This window comes from Etheostoma spectabile, chromosome 6 (genome assembly GCF_008692095.1).
Source record: "Etheostoma spectabile isolate EspeVRDwgs_2016 chromosome 6, UIUC_Espe_1.0, whole genome shotgun sequence".
In the NCBI taxonomy this organism is placed as follows: domain Eukaryota; kingdom Metazoa; phylum Chordata; class Actinopteri; order Perciformes; family Percidae; genus Etheostoma; species Etheostoma spectabile.
The window spans coordinates 9,501,972-9,521,935 of NC_045738.1; the positions used below are offsets into that span (position 1 = coordinate 9,501,972).

The 19,964-nt window shown below is 43.6% G+C and overlaps 1 protein-coding gene across 1 annotated transcript in view; it reads right to left on the bottom strand.

Annotated features, from left to right (window-relative positions):
- The window catches only part of efna4 (ephrin A4), a 31,990-nt gene extending 12,308 nt beyond the window's left edge, over positions 1 to 19,682 (bottom strand). Inside the window, exon 1 of the mRNA XM_032519551.1 lies at positions 19,110 to 19,682. Within this exon, the coding sequence (XP_032375442.1) occupies positions 19,110 to 19,222 (113 nt within the window). The 5' untranslated portion in view covers positions 19,223 to 19,682. The remainder of the gene's footprint in view (positions 1 to 19,109) is intronic.
- Positions 19,683 to 19,964: the final 282 nt, after the last annotated feature.

Below are 19,964 nucleotides of genomic sequence, written 5' to 3' on the forward strand. Positions count from 1 at the left end.
AGAGAAAGAAGACAGATGACAGGTATTCCATAATTCCTTTGTGCCTGGAGGAATGTAGATACAGCAGACGGCTGGTTCATCAATATTACACAAAACGATTACACAGGGTGATAAAGCAAAGTTTTGCATGTCTTATAGAATGTTTTACAATTTGATATATCACACTGATGCAACTGCATTTTACTTCCAGGCTAGCAAGGGAGCCATGTTGAGCGACAGATAGCGTGAACAACAATCCCTCATATGCTAATTAAGACCATTGAGGGGAGTTTGGTGCAAAATAAACTTGACTCCCTCTGCTTTCCACTCTCCTACTACACAGCACACATATACACAGGCGTGCGCAAACTAATGCGGATGTGCACGTGCATGCACAACCACATCTTCAGTCAAGGTTGATTGGCTTAAGGCATAACAACAACTCTGGACAAGACAGCATCATTAGAACAGAAGAGCTGCATAATGCATGCTTCTTTAGACCGCAGATTCTGACTTCCTGTCAGCTACAGTATAAAGAGTTACCTGTGTACAAACTAATATGGAGGAAGAGAAGAGAAGATGTGAGACAAATTGAGGTTGAGAAAGTCGATATAGGACAAAGTAAGTGAGGTGAATTCAACATGAAGAAATCATAAGACTTTGTAAATGTAAATGTAAATGTGCTGTATTTATATAGCGCTTTTCCAGTCTTAACAACTGCTCAAAGCGCTTTTACATCTACAGGGAACATTCACCATTCACACACATTCATACACTGTGGCCGGGGCTGCCGTACAAGGTGCCACCTGCTCATCAGATAAACTTTCACACACATTCACACTCCGATGCGCAGCACCGGGGGCAACTCGGGGTTCAGTATCTTGCCCAAGGACACTTCAACAATGACTGCAGGGGCGGGGATCGAACCACCAACCTTCCGATTGGCAGGCAACCGCTCTACCACTGAGCCACAGCCTTACCGTATGAATCATAACAGCATGAAAAGACAAAACAGGGGACAATAAATGATGAGAGATATGTCAAATGGAGGGAAGGAATGCACGTGATTGAGTGACGTTGTGATGAAGCAGAGAGAAAGACCAATGGAGACTAATGAAAAGAGAGCTGTTGAGACAGGTTGGAGCAGATAGATTAGAACACAAGAAAATGAATAAGAAAGCCAAAAGAAGAGGAAAGTTAGAAGAACAGGTAACAAAAAAAAGTGGAGTAAAGAGAAAAGAAAGTAAAGTGTTTTAATTAGCGACCCTAGAGTGTCTGAGTGCAGACACACACAGAGGTGAACAATGGAGTGGAAGAAAAAGAGGAGACGGACTTTAATTGGGCTCCTCTTCACGTGGAGCGCAAGAGAAAAGAATGAGGGGCAGAATATGGCTTGGGCAGAAGGTTCAGGACCATCAGTGGGAGTCTTTATAGAGGGGTGACAGAGCGGAGGAGAGAGGAAGGGAGTGCTGGGAGTCAGTGAAGAGGAACATAGAAAAGAAAAAAGTGTGGAACGGGGAGGGGAGGATGGCGGTAGACGGCGGAGAAGTCTTAAGTTAAGTAGGCGGACAGAGAAGAGACCAAAAGAATAAATGAGAGCGAGAGGAGGAGACAGAGATGACGAAAAAACTGAAATTACATGATAGGAAGCAGGGGACTGAGATGGTCCAGCAAATCTGCAGAGGGTGTCAAAGATGGATTGTGCATAGAGAGGAGAAAGGACAAGAGCATATGGCACAACTAAAAAACTGAAATAGAAATCAGCGTTTTCTGTTAACTCTGAACCCAAAAGTGAGGTGCAGTATTTCTGAGTGAGATAATGGAGCAGAAAAGTGTGTGTCGTGGTGGTGGATGCAGGTGAGACGCTGGAGGCAGGTATCACCAAAAGCTGCTTCCTGCTCAATAGCTATCGTGCAGAATTGGCGATCTATCAACGCGACAGAACACCATTGATCTGGATGCTTTGCTCAGGACACACACACACACTCTCCTCTGATCAATATCCTCTCTGTAAATGGCGCGCGCGCGTGCATGTATGTGTGTGTGTGTGTGTGTGTGTGTGTGTGTGTGTGTGTGTGTGTGTGTGTGGCATCCCGATAGCTCTATTACCTGTGTGTGCTAATTACAGCCGAACAAAAGAACTTGATTGTTTGGTTAAGGGAACACAAATGCACATTAAGCCAGTGTGCACACGCACATGCACCCACCCACACCCACTTCGTACTATGCTTTCTGAAACTTGCTTGAGACAGAGAAATGTTTACTTAGGTGCACCAGCTGTGGAATTGTGTGTGTGTGTGTGTGTAATAATAGACGTGTGCTGTGTCAACATGCTGCTACCCCTGCTATACGTCATTCACCTCAAGCTTCTTCTGCACTGCTCAGGTCCTGTTTCCCCTCTCACCCATCCCCCAATCTGCACTCCTCCTCACCCCCTCCCTCGCCTCGATCTCTTCCCACTTTGGAGACTGCATCTCCCCCCTATTTCTGATTCCTCTCTATCCTACACTACCCCGTCTTTCTCCCACAAGCTTCCAACCTTGGCCTGCGCCATACGCACGCCAGCAATTACAGAGACGGCGTGCTCTACTGATGTCAAACTGTCAGCCCTCTTTCTATCCTCTTCCCTTCCTTCCTCCCTGTTCCCTTTCTCTGGCCCTGGTAGGCTTGGGTACGCCCTAATTACACTAACAGCATCCTCCCCTCCTGCCAGCCACCGTGCAGCAGAGTGGTGACAGCACAGGGGCATCATGGTAGCACCAAAGGGCTCTGGGTGTAAAAGAACAGAATGCTAGAGCATCCAAACAGCAGGAGAATCCTCTGGAAGTGAAGGAGAGGATTGGTTTAGTCCAGTGGTGGAGCAGAGGAGAGAGAGAGAGACACAACACACACACACACACACACCACACACACACCACACACACACACACACACACACACACACACACACACACACACACACACACACACACACACACACACACACACCACACACACACACACACACACACACACCACACACACACACACACACACACACACACACACACACACACACACACACACACCTCTTCAGGAGAATAAAACATGCACTATCCCTCATGCCAGAGGGTGATCAGTGACACCCTTCTGAGAAGTGGTGCAAGCTCTTGGTTGATAAAGAAAACTCGCAGAGGAGCCAAATTAAAAGTAACATGCTGGGCTCTTCAATGGAGTACTTGAAAAGGCTAACATTTATCCTTTTTATAATTGCAGAATATGACATTCAAAATGCAAAAATTAAACATAACCGATGTCCTACCGTTGTGTTTCCATGTTAGTGTGTATGTGCACACGAAAGCACATTTACACATGTGTATATGAGTGTGTGTGTGTGTGTGTGTGTGTGTGTGTGTAGTTGTAATGAAATGCAGAGGGTTGACTGTGGCAGAGACCTTTGATCCTTTAATATGAGAGAATAATTAAAGGAGCAACAATCCCACAACATGGCTTCAGGAATACAGAACAGAGCAGCTGCGTACTATGCATACTGAATACACTTGGGCACTTAACGCATGTACTGCACATAAACATGGGGGTTACAAATATTCTACTATAGTACAAGGGAAATGCTAATAACATGATACACTGTACTATGCATCCCAAATGAATGGTTACTGTAGATACTGTAGTTTTAATAAACACTTTTATGCTTGAGGGAACAATATCAAGACCACAGGAAAAGTCAGTTGGTTCCTTGTAGTGAAGACAGGAGGCTGAAAGGCTTGGTGGAGCCTCAGTTCTTCTGTGGTCAATCACAGCAGGCTGATCTCCAACTCTGGTCACTATGCTGACTGGGCACAGCACGCGGTGGTCACTGTATCTTGGCTGGGCATAGCATGACACAGCTTCGGCCTCTCTGGTGGATGCTGTAATAATACTTCTGGGGGAATGGGAGGGGGTTTGGTGCTCTCTAAGAGGAGGATTTTGTGAAATGGTATTGTTTATTTTAGTTTTGGTGTTGCAGGTGGGTGGGATTTACTGCATGATGAAAGATGAGTAGATGTGTCAGGTGAGTCATGGGTGTCACAGTTGTGTTTATGGCCAAAAATCTATTCATTTAAATGGAACTGCTGAGAATAAGTAAATCTCTGCAGAGCTTTTGTGTTTAATTCTAGTGAACAGAAAATGTTGCACTGCTGAACAACTACAAACTGTCTAGCTACTGCTAACTTTTAGGGAGAGGGAGAGCCGGAGTAGCTTTGTTGCATTATGGAACTTTATACAACGCTGCCAGACTAAAACTCTTCCATAAACTGCAAAATTTGCAGTTGTTTCAACTTATTTTCGATTGGCAACCGAGATAACATGCCAGCGAGCTAGCTTGGTGGGCTACAGTGGTAAGTTGCTACACCTCACAAGCCACAGCAGCTTGCCTACTAGCCCTGCTTACTATGTCACCAGCCTTTCAGTTCCACCTGTTTTGAGGAGACTTACTAATGATTTCTGCTGTGCCACTTTCTGGTGACATCCAGTAACTAAATCACAAAGAATTATGTGCAAATATTTCTCAACAAAGGTTTGACTGGACAGGGACTGAAGAAAAAAGAACACACCTAAAAACCAGTGCATTCTAAGGTTGGCAGGTGAATAAGACCAGACTTCAGAAGCTGTTCATGGGGGAAAACAGTGCTGTACTGTGGAGAATAACTGATGCAAAGTGTGAGGGAAGTTCATGACAAAAAGAGCCCAAAGACAGTACAGAAGGAAAGGAGGGACAAGGCAGAACTAAAGAGCGAGAACCTTCTTTCCTTGAGGTCTCCAAAACCTCAGCAACCTCATGCTCCACAGGCTATCCTATCTTCAGAGGAAGAAACAAAAAAGGAATCATACACCTGTAGTGCTTCACCCATGAGTCAGAGGACGAGAGACAAAGAGAAAGACTTCATCTACTTGATATCCTGTCCAACAAACCTTTTGTTCCTCATTTCCTCTCTGCTACTGGATCTTTCTCTGCACAGATGTAAAACATAGCAGACCCCCCCCCCCCATTGTATAAGCCCCCTTCCACACAAAGCCAGGCTGTTTTTCAGGCCTTAAACACCAATGTTGTGTCTAACCTGATGCTTACTCCCCTCAATGCGCACAAACAAGGACTTCACCCCCTACCTCTGGCCATCTGGGGCCCCCCACCACCCCGGCTGCCCGGCTGGCCAGAAAAAATCCCTTTACCACCACCCTTCAATCTCACACACTCAACATTCTACAGACCCCGCCTCTTTAAATCTGGTGTCACCAAACTGTGGCCAAAGAAGGTGATCAACCGCCCCTCATCGAGAGGAAAGAGGGACTTAACGGGAACAAGCTGTTGCTCTTATCTGCTCTTTCCTGTTTGGTATGCCTACGTTTGTGTGTGTGTGGTGTGTGTGTGTGTGTGTGTGTGTGTGTGTGTGTGTGTGTGGTGTGTGTGTGTGTGGTGTGTGTGTGTGTGTGTTTCCTTCAAGGTCAGCAGGAAGTGTTGCTTATTTTTAATCTCCTAATCTCCAAATGTTGACGGTATGCTAACTTTCCTTCTTTTTATTCTCTTCCTTCTCTATCCACTTAAGTGTGTGGTTTTTCTTTCCATGCATGTTATGAACACACACACACACACCACACACACACACACACACACTATATATATGCATTAATATCTTATTGGTTTATGGCCTCTGCTAAACCATTCCCCAGAGGGAAGTCCTGTACCATCAGAAAAACCTAATGCCTCTGCCCTCATCAGACTAAAAGGATAAGAGCACACACACATTGCACTGTATCATATCAATATGAATTTGGTGCATAAGCGATGGCCGTGAGTGTATGTGTATAGCCTAGATGAAGTGATTGGTTGCAGCTTTCTTGCCCTGCAGGCTCCATTAAATGACCAGGAGAAACTGGGCATTCAAACTGTGTGGATCAGCAGGCTGCCTCCTGGACCCACAAAACGCACACACCTGCTGCTTCAGGCCCTGAGGGATTCTCTGCCTCAGGTAAAGACGGACCTTATTTTCTGCCTGTTACAACATAGGTCCTCCTCTCTGTGTGTATGTGTGTCCATTCTGTGGGACTCAGCACCACAACAGGATGTATAGCTACGGCCGTCAAGAGCTGAGGAAAATTGCATGATCCGGGCCAAGAGGACCCATCAGTATGGAAACCAATCCATCGGAACCATTTTGATACGGCTGCAGGTCTGCAGAAACCATCATCCCCCTTTGTGGCAAAGCTCTGTCATGCATAGGCACCCCACTCCATGTGTGGTCTAGTCTGATCCTAAAATAAGCTTTCCAGTGACTTTTCTGGAGGTATGAAATTATTGTCCACAATATAAACGCACAAGAGTGCAGACACATAGTCTGTGGTTCTTTTTGCCCAAAAACGACAAAAACACTCACTACGCCCTCCAGCAGCTTTAAGTGTTCTGACTTGACTCCCTCACCTGCTCTGCGTGGAGGTGGCCACGCTTGTAAGGAGTGTAAGGGTAAAAAAAGGGCACAAGAAGAAGAGTTTCAGCTCTCACGCAGAGAAGAGTGACGGGGAAAGTGTGTGGCAAAAGAAATGCGCATGGGCGAAAGCAGAGTGCACGTAAGGCGAGCGGTGTACGAAAGGGTTAATAAGGTCAGACGTGCCGTTGCCAGGACAACAACCAATCCCAAGCTGGGATTGGTGCCAAGCCAATGCCCCACCCATCCATCTTTCGCTCCATCCGTGTTTTTTCTGCATCCCTCTGTCGGACAACCTAAACCTCCGAGTAATAAGTGCTCTCCATGTTCCTGCAGTCTAAATGGAGCTGCAGTGTAAATACAGGGCTGATCTGTACAGGTGCCAGGCTCGGACACATAAACCTGAATATAGCTACAGTACCTCACCGCTCAGACACTGACAGGACGGACGAAGGAAGACAGGGACAGCGATGATGGGTGGACCCAAAAAGCCATGATTCAAACTATTTATGAAATCTATCAAAGTGTATTGCTACAACGTGAAAGCTGGGCTGATCCACTGTGTCAACATCATTTGTCTCATGTTTATGTTCCAACTTTGCTGTTGGGGCCCTTCAGTTTTGCACACAGTGTCGGAGCAGATATGTCTGGCTAAATAAAGAGTGTTAAATAAATCAATGTTTACTTTGAAGTAAATAACACACAAAGGTCGGTCCTATTGGGTTCATGCCAAAGTGGCAGCTGGTGCATAGCTGTGGGGGAACTGGGCGATCTTTTTTTCTAATGATTCAAAAAAGGCGAAAATCATATTTCATATTTTACCAAAAACAGACAATATATACTCCAGATGTCAATCATATACTGTTATACAAAATACAAAAATTCTCCAGTAACAGCTACACAAATATGAAGATTTGCAGCGTTTCTCTGGTTACGATCATACCACTGTATGTTGAATATCTTTGGGATTTTAGTTGATAAAATGTTACAATACTTAAGATTTTGTCTTGGGCTTTGGGAAAATGCTCAGCAGTTTAAATATGATAATAAAAAAAATTGTTGGTTAGTTTAGAGGTTGAGTTTTTTCACGATGTCACACTTTAAGATGATTTGACCACTTGCTCACAGCTGTCAGTTGCTTTACAAACTCATACTAAAGTGCAGCTTGCCAGACTTCTTTTTATACCCAACAAGTACTAATTGGGATTCAACCAAATACGACCCATATTTGTAGCAGTGTTTGTAATAATGATAAATTAGTGAAGTGCTTTTTCCATGAAAATATGATACAGAACCTAATAGACTGTTTTCATATATCCCTTTGTACTTTTGTCTTGATTTCTTAAAAAGAGTGTTATTGTTCTTTTCCTTTTTTTTCCCCTACAGAGTCTCCTCGTCTTAGCAGTATAGGTTCTACACCCTCATCTATTATATTAACTATACTTAACTACACTTATCTGTGTCTCAGGTCTGTCAGCACGGCCCACCTGTGTAAGTGGGTTAAGGAGGACATGCGAGCAACACCAACCTTAACACACACACCACACACACCACACACACACACCACACACCACACCACACACACCACACCCACACACCACACACACACCACACACACACACACAACACACACACACACACACACACACACCACAAACAACACCACAACACACACCAACACACACACAAAGAGTAGTTCGCAAATACATTCAGCCTATTAATCAGACTTGGCTTTGAAAACCATCATTTAATAAGTGGGTCAAACTTCTGATGCCGTAGACACTCTCTTTCCCATTCTTGCACTCCGTTTTTGTCTCTCTCCATGATGTGAAGGTCGATGCTGGATCGGCAACATAGACTATTCATCCCAGGTGTGCATTCCCTCTTGCGTTCTCTCTGTGTCTGATTATTTGCTGGTTGTTGGAATGGCCAGTTAGAAGCTCTTGAGTTGTCCTTCAGTCACTCACACGCGCACACACACACGCATCGAGAAAACTTGCCCTAATATAGCTAACATGGCTGAATTATTTAAACAGAGGGAAGAAGAAGATGGAGAGAAAGAGATTGGAGAGGCACAAGAGTTAAGGAGTAAATAGTGTAAGCTGGCCGCTTCCCGTCCCTCTGACTCTTGCTGAACCTATTTAAAAACTTATATACTTGGTTTCACTCCCATCTGCTTTCTTTCACCCCATCTTCAGCAGGTCTTATTTCCTCCCCCTGTCAGCATGCCTACACCTTCTAGTCCTCTCCTCCCTCCACTGCTTCTTCCACCACCATTTCTTCCACTTTGCCCTCCCCTCTCTGTCTTTCTCTCTGTTTATCTAAGCACTTTCACGGTCACTGCTTTGGAATCCCAGGAGTCTAAACTGGCCCCCTCTCCCTCCCTCCCAGCCTATCCATGCTTCTCTCTCCCTCTCCATCTTTCTCCGTCACAACAGTTAAGATTCATATCGCTCTGTGCATCGGGGGCATGGAAGGTCCCCCTTATTCCCCCTCAAGGCAGCCAGCTTTGTCCTGTTCTAGTCACGCACAGCCACCCACCCGACCCCGCAGTCACACACATGAACACATATCTGCACCAGAGGTAGGACACTCACACTGATGCCTAATATCAATCCGCTCAAAAAAGAACAGAAATAACATTATTGAAACACAAAATTTGTCCACTCACTTCAAGGCTACTGTAAGTGTGTTATTTACAAAATCAATACAGCATATTCAGCTCCACTATATTAGCGTTAAATTCATGCTTTTAACTTTTGGGCTTCTATAACGGGCCGCCATTATCTGACTCAAGGCCAGAAGATCCTGAATTTCTTAGAAAGGCCAGTTAAGTTCCACAACACAGATGAAGGGTTAAGACACAATAAGAGGAAGTGGTGAGGGTCAAGAAGAGTGGTGCAGATGGCGTCTGACATAGTGCTAACAACAACAACCTTACGCTTCACTGGGATTAGTTGATTAATTTGGGATTAAAGATGACTGGCCACTACTTTAAGTAATGAATCAAGGACCCGAAAGATTGACACACACGAGGTACAGTGTGAGAGAGGTTTTTTTTCCTTCATTAGTAACACAAAGTCCACTGTAAATCAGTTGCAAAGTAAGCAAATACAACAAAAACTGCACTTATTTAGATATTCAGTATCTACCTTTGATGAAGAACAACACCGCTCCGAACAATTTGCTGTTCTGAAAGGAAATCCATCAGGGAACCTCCGTAAATGTAAAAAATGTAGTGAGTAAGGCATTTTTTGACTTCCATCACTAGGCATTTGTCAGCGGGTGTATTTTGGGACACACAGATTAATTCCACAATCATAAAATGTGCAGCGTTTCCAGTGTTTTGAGAAGAGCGCTGCGTACAAGAACTCCATTTCCAACTGAATAGGAGAGCAATGAGATTCATGAGTTCTCCTGCTACAAGGCCACAGCTATGGAGATTTGGGACAAGGCTATTTACCCCTCTTCCATTCAGCACAACAGCACCACGCCTACTCTGGACGCTCTCAGACTGTGAATTAAAGCCATCTGATCAGTTCTGATGAATATAACAAAACATAAAGTAAATAAATGAATATTTAAAAAAATAAACTTAAACACCATTCTATCAACCAAGCCACAAGGAAAGTTGGGTTTACTGTTTGTACAGTACGTTCCTACTCTGCATACTAACGTGTCAGCGGCCTGTCTGTGTAGTAGATGGTACAAGCTAACTTAACATTCCACAAAAGCAATAGCATACGGGCCATACTGTGCTCATCTAGCTGCACAACTGCAGGTAGATCAAAGAACTCATTCTCAAAAAAAAAAACACAGTCATTGAACTCATAAATAAAAGATTTGATTTTAACAAAATGTTGAAGAAGAAAAAAAGAGGAGGAAGGGCAGAAAAAAGAACAAGGAAGCAGAGAGAAAAAATAGCAGTCAAGAGTACCAAGAGACAGGATCAAGCTGCGCATTACTGCACACCCGGAGATCATGTGGTACTGGTTATTGCTACAAAAATAACATCCAAATATGCTAACACACACACACACACACACATCTTGTCATCTTACTGTAAGCCTAAGAAAAATCTGATATGTTTGAAAAGCATATAATATCACATACCATTCATATTTTGTACTTTTTTTTGCTAGGGTAAAGAGACTATCATTTTTACAACACACACACACACACACACACACACACACACACACACACACACACACACACAACACACACACACACACACACACACACACACACACACACACACACACACACACACACACACACACACACACACACACACACACACACACACACACACACACACACACACACACACACCACACACCACACACACACACACACACACACACACACACTTCTCAATGGGTGTAATTCCTACTCAGGCTCTCCCCAGAGTCTGAACAGCCATGTGCGAGTGTGTATGCAGGCAGGGTGATGGTACTATTGGCAGCGTGTGTGTGTCTTTGTACCACACCTGTATATGAGCATGCGTCACAAAGCGTGTGTGTGTGTGTGTGAGCCCCTGTGTGTGTGTTGGTACGAAGGGAGGGGAGGAGAACGGGGGTTGCTTCTCACGCCTGCTTGTGACAGTGATAGTAATTCCTGCTGACATGGTTTCTTCCATCTCTCCCTCTCTCCCTCTCACTCATCCCTCCATCCCTGGGGGCCTTCCCGAGCGGTTTAGGGAGTGGAAATCTGTTGACTCTTTCCTTACCATCTTTTCCTTAACGCATTCTCCATCCCTTGCTCCCACCACTGCAGGACTAATGTTTTTACAATCTCTGGGGGCTCAGAAGAAAAAGGAAGCAGAGAGGGAAGAGTGTATATTCATATGTGGTGTGTTTGTGGTATGTGTATGCCAGCCCAAAAAGAAACAAAGAAGAGGAATGTGTGTGTGTCTCACATCACTGGGGGCTGGAAAGTAGGCTGTGGTGCCATACTTCTGGGTGGCAATGGCAAAATAATATTAAATCTTTGTTCCACAATGGAAAAGTTTCACAAAAATCATACAGTAGATTCAAAATATCAACACATTTGTCATCTCCTCTGGAAATCACAAAGCACAGGATGAAAGTTTTTTTTTTTAGAAACAGGGAATATAGCAGAAAGTGTTATTTGAAGCTCTTTTTATAAGAATATAATTCTGATAAGCAGAGAAGAAGAAGTAGTAGAAGTGTCTCTTTGTTGCGTCTAGATAAAGTGGAATGGCGCTGTGCTTTCTAGCAGGTTTATTAGTCCATCAAGCTCGCTCTGGTGTGAAGACGGCCTCTTCTATCTCTACTCTACGGCTTCCAATGCACACCATCTCAAGTCAAGACACACTGCTGCAGCGAGCAAATTATAGTGTAACCTACAGTACATGCTAGGTCACAAGAAAGTTTGGATTTGTAAAAGACAGAATTATAACATACTGAATCAACAAATAAAACCTGACAAACTGGCAGTCAAAGATAGCAACTGACGGGAAAACCATGACAATTATTGAAGTGTGTTTTCTGCTTTTTACCATTTGAGGATTTTTCCAGACCTGTAACAGAATCTGTAATCTGTATGATTGATTACATTTGAAAGCAAAACGTTTTTTTTATTCTTCATAATGCTTTTCCATTGCAGAATGCCAACTCCCAATTATTGTTATTATAGAGGTATGTCATGCAAATTTACAAAAACACAATAAAAACAATAATTTCTCAACATCAAATCTTAGAAAAAAACATTACTTAAAACTGCTTCTTTACAGTTTTTACATTGAAACAATTGTGAAAAGATGTAAGCATGTTAAACACATCTAAATTTGTTAAAGTATGTCATTCACATGGACACCTGCTTTAGCACCGTGTCCAAATTAGTGGCTTGTAAAACACTTATCAGATTTTAAAAAAGACGTATGACAAGATGCAAAAAAAAAAAAAAAAAAAAAAAAAAAAAAAAAAGGTAGAAAATTGATGTTTTATCCTTCCTAGCTGTGAATGACAAGACTCATGTAACTAAAACTGAAGTAATTAATACTGGAAAACCTGTATCAATATTTGTCATAAGTTCATAGAAACAAACATATTGAACTGTTTCTTCACAGGATTCATCAGGTTTGTTGAGTAAATAGACATTGGCATGTCTCTCTTTTCTTGGAGATAAAGGAAAACTACAGCAACTATTGGTGAGCAATATAGACAACACAGGCAGAAAAAGAGCTTTGGAGCGACTGTTCTTGAGCACCTCTGAAGACTTGAGGTATGATGACATGTCTCAGTGTCCTCCTGGCAGCAAGAACCCTGTATGGTACAACAATCCATGTTCCTGCTACAGCCTTTTGCTCTGCCTGGGTCAATACTAATTCAATTTCTGTCTCAGGGAATTCCCAGGTCGCCTCTTGGCAGGATTTCTGAGCTGAGTGGAAGAGCATTGTGTGAGGATATATGTACTTGAGTGTGTGTGTCTGCCTGTCTTGAGTGCATGTGTTTGTGTGTGTGTGTGCGTGTAATTCGGAAATGCGTGCATTGGCTAAACAACAAGCAGATTGTGTTATTTTGATCAAGCTAAAGTCAACAGTGTTTCCCAGATTCTGAGTTCATAAATTCTCCCGCCACAATTTCGTTGCTGTTTTTTATGTCACAGAAATACACAGTTGGACTGACATCTACAACAATGCCAAGTCATTGTGTGCCATGAATGAATGAATGAATGATGAATGAATGCGCTCCCGCTCGGTGCCCACAACAGTCCTTAACCACCATAACCTCCTTCTTCACACCCATACAGCTCAGCAGCCATTTTGTGCCAAAACCAGGCTGTGCTGTGCCAACCGAAGGGCAGACCGCTGAAGCTCATTTCATCCCACAGCTGTTCCATCCCAATGGAAACATTTGTACAATGCAACTTATTACAGCTTAATGCAACCTAATATTGATGTATGTGTGTACACAGAGAAACAGGGCAGCGTAGGGAGAGAAATTGGGAAAGAGATGGGTCCATATGCAGTCTGGTGATAATGCGAGGGGCCGGCGATAAAATCTGGGTGTTAAATTGGTATCGATTGACTAAATATCCTGACCAGGAGGAGAGAGCCGCCGTCCTTTCATGCTCGTACACCATGTCTGCTCCGACGGCTCGAAGCCACACTGTGACTATCTGATGCATTTAAATACAGACATCCTCACTGCTAGGCCTCTGCCTAAACCTCATTTTCAACACAGTGTGCTTGAATCTTCCTCTCTGTGTGTGTGTGTGTGTGGTGGTGTGTGTGGTGTGTGTGTGTGTGTGTGTTGTGTGTTGTGTGTGTGTTTTCAATTCAGTTGCAAAGATTATTTTTGTCTTGCAACTTTTATGTTGGTTTCACTCTTGGGTATAACATAACAAAATATTGAATATATCTAACAAGGGAGGATTACTGATTTCACACAGATATACACACAGTTGGTAGTCACCTGTAAAAATTCCCTTGACACAAAGTGATCCCACGTGACACAAAAAAAACATGGTTGCACAATACTCTTATCTGCACGCCCCACCTTTAAAAAACTAAGTATCCAAAGGCAATAACATGCCTTTTCCCTCCAACACTTTAGTCACACCTCAAATCAACTAACAAGTGGAAACAAAACAATGACCTATTTAGACGGGAGGCCGGCACAGCAGTTGGTAAATGTTCCCACAGCTGGCCGGAATTGAGAGTTTTTCCAGTCAAAGCCACTTTCACTACTTGCTGTGAGCAGAGGAGAAATCTCGGAAACTAGTAAAAACCACAAATCATCTGCAAGATCACAAATTAATCATAACTTATGTGTGCCTTAATAAGGCTGGGCATCCTGGGTTTTGTTTTTCCAAAACTTATATGTAGCACACTCCATCGCTTCTCACGGTAACAAAGAGTTACACACACACACACACACACACACACACACACACACACACACACACACACACACACACACACACACACACACACACACACACACACACACACACACACACACACACACACACACACACACACACACACACACACACACACACACACTTCAACCGACAACAATGGTACCAATTCACAAGCGTACAGATCACTAAAAACACTGCCTCGCATTGTTTTCCCGACAGAGATGAAGAAGCTTAAATGTACAAAAAGTTAACTCATTCACAGTTTACCTCTAGATAATACACTCAATACCACAAACAAACACATTTACAGAGAAAGATAAGGTACACAATCAGCCTAACAAAACAACTCTGGATCTACACAGAGCACAGCGGCGAGTGAGACAATAGGCATTGACACAGAAAGACAGAAAAGGAGGGAGATATTGATACAGTTAGATGACAAATGAGAACAGAGACACACAGAGAGAGTGAGTGAGAGAGAGAGAAAGAGAGAGAGAGAGAGAGAGAAGAGAGAGAGAGAGATTGCTTTGTTAGCAGGACAGGGAATAAAGTGGTAATTACCTCACTGTGGGTTTGTTGATTATAGTTCAGCCAGGTTCTCCATGTTAATCATTTACCAGAGGAAGACAGAGATTAGTACAGAGACAGACACAGTGAGGAGGGATAGCAGGCAGTAAGAGAAACACAGTAACACACAGTAACACAACACGCACACACACACACGAAATATAGAAGTGCAATCATCTTCTCTGACAAGACACAATTACAAGCACTGTCATGTGTCTGCTCGCCCACAGATCAGGTGTGTGTGTGTGTGTGTGTGTGTGTGTGTGTGTGTGTGTGTGTAAGAAGGTATGGTATGCAGAATGTGATTTACTTTGGTATTTAAACTAGATCATTCATGACTGCACACAAAAGGGAAATGATGCATAAACAGAGCAGAAATTACACAGAAGACTTATGAGGGCTGCTTTCAATAAAGATACAGAAAACCAATACAAATATTCATCTCCTCACACACCGTTTAAACATGCTTCACTGGCTTAGAGCTCCCCCCTGAGCTTTTGTCAGAAGAGGGGAGAGAGACACAGACAAGAAGAAAGAGAGAGAGTGTTCAGAGGGGTCTGGTGTTGTTGTAAATGCTTTAAGGTCTGTGTCTAAACTTGCAGAGTACTTCCAGTGTGAGCAAGAGATACGGATACAGGTAAGAAAAAAATGGATAGAATATTCCTGTATTGCCGAATCTCTCTATGTAAATGGTAAAACACTACCTCCAATTGAAACCCAGCTAATCCACTGCTCTGATGAAATGTAAAGACAAGAGGAGTCTGGAAACGAGAGTTTGAGCTGTGATTCAGAGAAACTGTTGCAACAAGTTTGCCTCCGACATGCCATGTCGGATAAGAGGGAGAGCAATAGTAGAAGCATGAGCCAAGACCAAGGGTAAGTCATCCACAGGACAGGGAAATGGAGTAGCTCATTTAAGGCTCTGGTTTGGGTGACATTTATTATTGTTATAGATGTATGAGCACATCATTTATAGATGGCAAAAGCCTCCTTCAAACCATCTTTTGCAACAACAAAAAGGGAATTCAATCCTTAAAGTTTTGGTGCACTGAGTTAACTTCCTGACAGATTCTGAGTAAATTTATGAAGACGAATGAAGCACAAAAAGGCAGACACTATTGTATCAGCAAATAGGCTGGTCAACAGGTTTTAAAACACACTATGGCACAGAGGAGGGGGCTGAATACGCCAATAAACTAGTCTGAGCTTGCTACACAGGGGACAACTGAGGTATACTGTCAGCAGAGTCAAGCTTACAGCACCGTGGTTATATTTTACCAACCTTTTAACTGCTCCAGGAAGTACAAGATAATTTCTCCTCTAATAAGGAACTATCGCTCTGAGAGAAATACCATGATAAAACCAAGAACGGTCGTAAAATCTGTTCATAAAATCATAAAAGGGCAATCGAACCACTTGAGCCCCACAATAAAAGAGGCCGGGGTATCTTGATTCCTTGATGTTTGACGCTGACCATGCAGTCAGTCTATCACTTCCATTTCAGAGCTCCATTTTTCAATCTAGAGGGTGTTAAATGCTTTGCAGAGCCTTTGTTACACTAACATTAGCCAGCGAAGAGCAGAGCAACAAGGCCCTTCAGTCTCCTCTTCACTGCCCCAGCTTCATTAAAACCATAAATCTAGATGTCGAAGTAAAGGTGATGGCCAGATAATTTTGTCTGTCTGTATTATAGAGGGGCCTGTTTGCTCGCCAGCTACAGTTATGTTACTGTATACAAGCCAAGCGTTAATGTAATGTCTGAAGGCTAACGGCAGCTAGCTCCTCTTGAGTTGTTTTTCCAGTGAATTCCCTACATCAACATACATCCATCCATCCATCCATCTTTAACCCCTTATCTAGGGTCAGGTCACGGAGGCAGAAGCTCCAGCAGGGCACAAAAAACAAAGTCTGATAATATGTTCCAGTAAATTTAGGATGAATTTTAATCTTCATTAATTGATATTGGAAAACACAACATCGACATATTAGCTTTTAAAGTTGCAATGTTAGCAAACACATGCCTATTTACAGACCTAGCAGATACAGACCAACATTAGCATTTCAAGCTTTTGGCAAGCTGGTGAGTGTAAGTCCAAACTTCCCTCACCAATATTTGCCCTGTTTTGTTCTTCACCAAGTTCTGATACAAATATCTGGTTCTTTAGCAGCTACATACTCCACTAGTTGCTAACTGCCATTTGGTGATTACCAAGTAGCTTAAAGTGGCTTTTTCAGAGCTATTTTGCTATAAGCAACAGTGATGAAAGTGGTGTAACTAAATGAAAAAAGAACTTGGCTCTGAAACCAAAAAAAAATGCCAAAACGCTTCATGGAGCTAAAAGGGAACTCTCCGTGTGTTCGTCAAAATGAAAGACTCCTTTAACATTTTGTCATCTGGTCTATTTTTAATATAACAATACTGATTGGAGCAGCTTTGAGAAATGAGCCAGAAGCTCAACACTTACAATAATAATAGAATAGAATACAGAATAGTTCAACTATGACAACATTGTGGACAAATAAACAAGCCAAATTTGGTTATTTTGTGATCTAGAGTCCCTGTGTAGCATGAGTGGAGTCCTGCATCCTACCGTGCAGCGTCATGCCAACAAAAGTATCTCTCTTCAGTTCCTATGCTCCTTTTCTGTCACCAGGCTGCATTTAAAGGCCTCTGGACAACCAGGCTGGCTGGCAGCTAATAGAAAATATGGTATGGGAAAATGACTGAAGCTCAACTAATCACACCGGCAATATCCATCACTGGGCAGGAGTGAGTCAGGAGAGATTAAGGGGGTGAAGGGGGTGAAGGAGGTGGGGGGGGGGAGTGCAGACGAAAAAATGAGAAGGAGAGTGGGATGTAACAAGGGAGGTAATGAAGAGAGAGGAGAGGAGGAGAGAAAAAGAGAGTCCTAGCAGTACACCCAGGGGATTCTGGCCCGGGTGCAACATCACGGCTCTGCTGATAGCTTTGTGATTGGGTGGTGTTGCTGATGAGAGTGATTCTCTGCCACAGTGGGTTACCCTCTGCCGTGATGCTGATGGCATTGTGATTGTGTGGTGTTGCAGCCAACTGTGTGGCCCTGCCACAGACTGCGACCATTCATGTCTGAATCCCTGGGGAACAAGAAGGTGCTTCCTAATCCTCAGTGTTCCTCCCTACCACATTTCTGTTGGATCCCATTTACAGGACTGGGTTTTACAGTACAGGGTGGTCTGACAAAAGGAACCCTAGGGGAAATTTTGTCTTCTGAGTCATATCTCTGTACATTTGTGCATCCATAAATGTAAAACAACAAAACAGTCACTGAAAAAGTGGTCTCTGTGGCCAAAAGCTATTAGCTAAAAAGGTCATTCATTTGAAAGATTGTTTGGGGAATCAGGCCTTACAGAGAGCGAGAGTCTCTAAATAGGCGGGTGAGAAAGCATGTTGTTTTGGCCAGTAACCCTACTACCCTGCAGGTCTCCCACCTCAACCCTTCAATTATCCAGTCTGGAACACCTGGATCAGCAGGTGACCCTCACTCTGCCTTGCTAATGGCCCCAATCAACTCTTTAACCACACTCACAAACACACACACCTTCCCATTATCCAACTACATGTTTGCTTATGCACAGCAGCACTTTAGACTTTAATATACACCTGTGTCCTCCGAATGCTAGGCCTATCTAGGACACTATTTAGAACAACCACTTAGGAAGAAACCCTTACCTCTGGCATTCTATAAGTAGAATAATAACTAACTCCAAAAGCCAGTGTGCAAGTGAACGCCAGAGTTAGAGTGGGGTAATTATGATAAAAATAGCTGCCTGAAGAAGGTGAGATCAGGCCACTTTGGCTCCCCACCGTTTAGGGTTCTTCATTTAACTAAAATACCTGTCTGCTAGCTTTTGGGTTAGTGCAGGTTTTAAGTAATCAAACCAATAGCCTACACGAGGATGTGATGTGGCGCATAGCAGAGATTCTTTAAACCATCAACACTCTGACTCATTTAATAGGAATTATTGTGGTCGTTGTGGAATGGCATGGCTGTGCAAGTTTAGGCCAGCTCTATGCAAAGTACGTCAAAATGAACAAAATCTTGCTCTTCATATGAAACCTTCATTTGGGCCGCAGTGAGATGGGTCGCAGAGAATAGGTATTCTCATCTGGTAGGCTATGCAACTAGGCTACTGAAAAGTAGCATCTTTTAGCGCACAGTGTTTTCTCACCTTGTGTTTGTGGAATTCCAATACACGACGTGTCTTTTGGACACAGCAGCTGAGATCAAGTTGAAGAAGAAAATCGTGGCTTTCCAAGCAGGCAGAGCTCCCGGTGTCCCCATCCTCGGGGCCGCGGGGAGGGTCTGCACCGGCGGGGAGTGGCGTGCAAATCAGGTGAGGAGACTCGGCCGAGAGAGGAGCTCGGTGAAAAACTTCCCCAAGCAAGCTTCAACAACTCATGAACAAACGTCTACATCATGTGCTGCTGCAGTTTCGCCTGATGCATTAAGGTAAACTGATTAAAGTTGCTCAACACACACCCCCCCCCACCCCACACACAAAAAAACAGGTTAAATCACAGGCTGCAGAGTGGGAGGTGTGCACTTCCACAGGGAAACGTTCTTGGGAGTTTCTCCGTGGTCCGCATGGTGGCTTTGAACTCTTGATGTCTTTCCTTAAAAGTAATAAAAGATAGGCCTCCTAAACCTGAGATTAGAGGTCGTTAACAGGATATCAATTGAAAATGCCAGCTGGTTTGGCAGCAACTGGCTGAGCGGAGCGTTGGAAGGGCGGATCCGCCGAGCTGAGGGCGGTGTCGGGGAAACTTTGGGCCAATCGGTGGACTAGGGTGTGGTGATGTTTCATACTGTAGTGCAAGGTCAAATCCTTGAGAGGTGCGCCGACTGGTGTGGGGACACAGTCTGTCATAGGTCCAGTTTTGGGACCCTTTTCTTCTTTTCTCCCTCCTGACATGACTCGCCTGGAGCTGAATAGTTAAATAGCTACTAAATACAGTAGGCTCTGACGACAAACTTAGAGACACCTGTCAGACCATGAGCAGCTCCTCTGTTCAGCCACACCTGG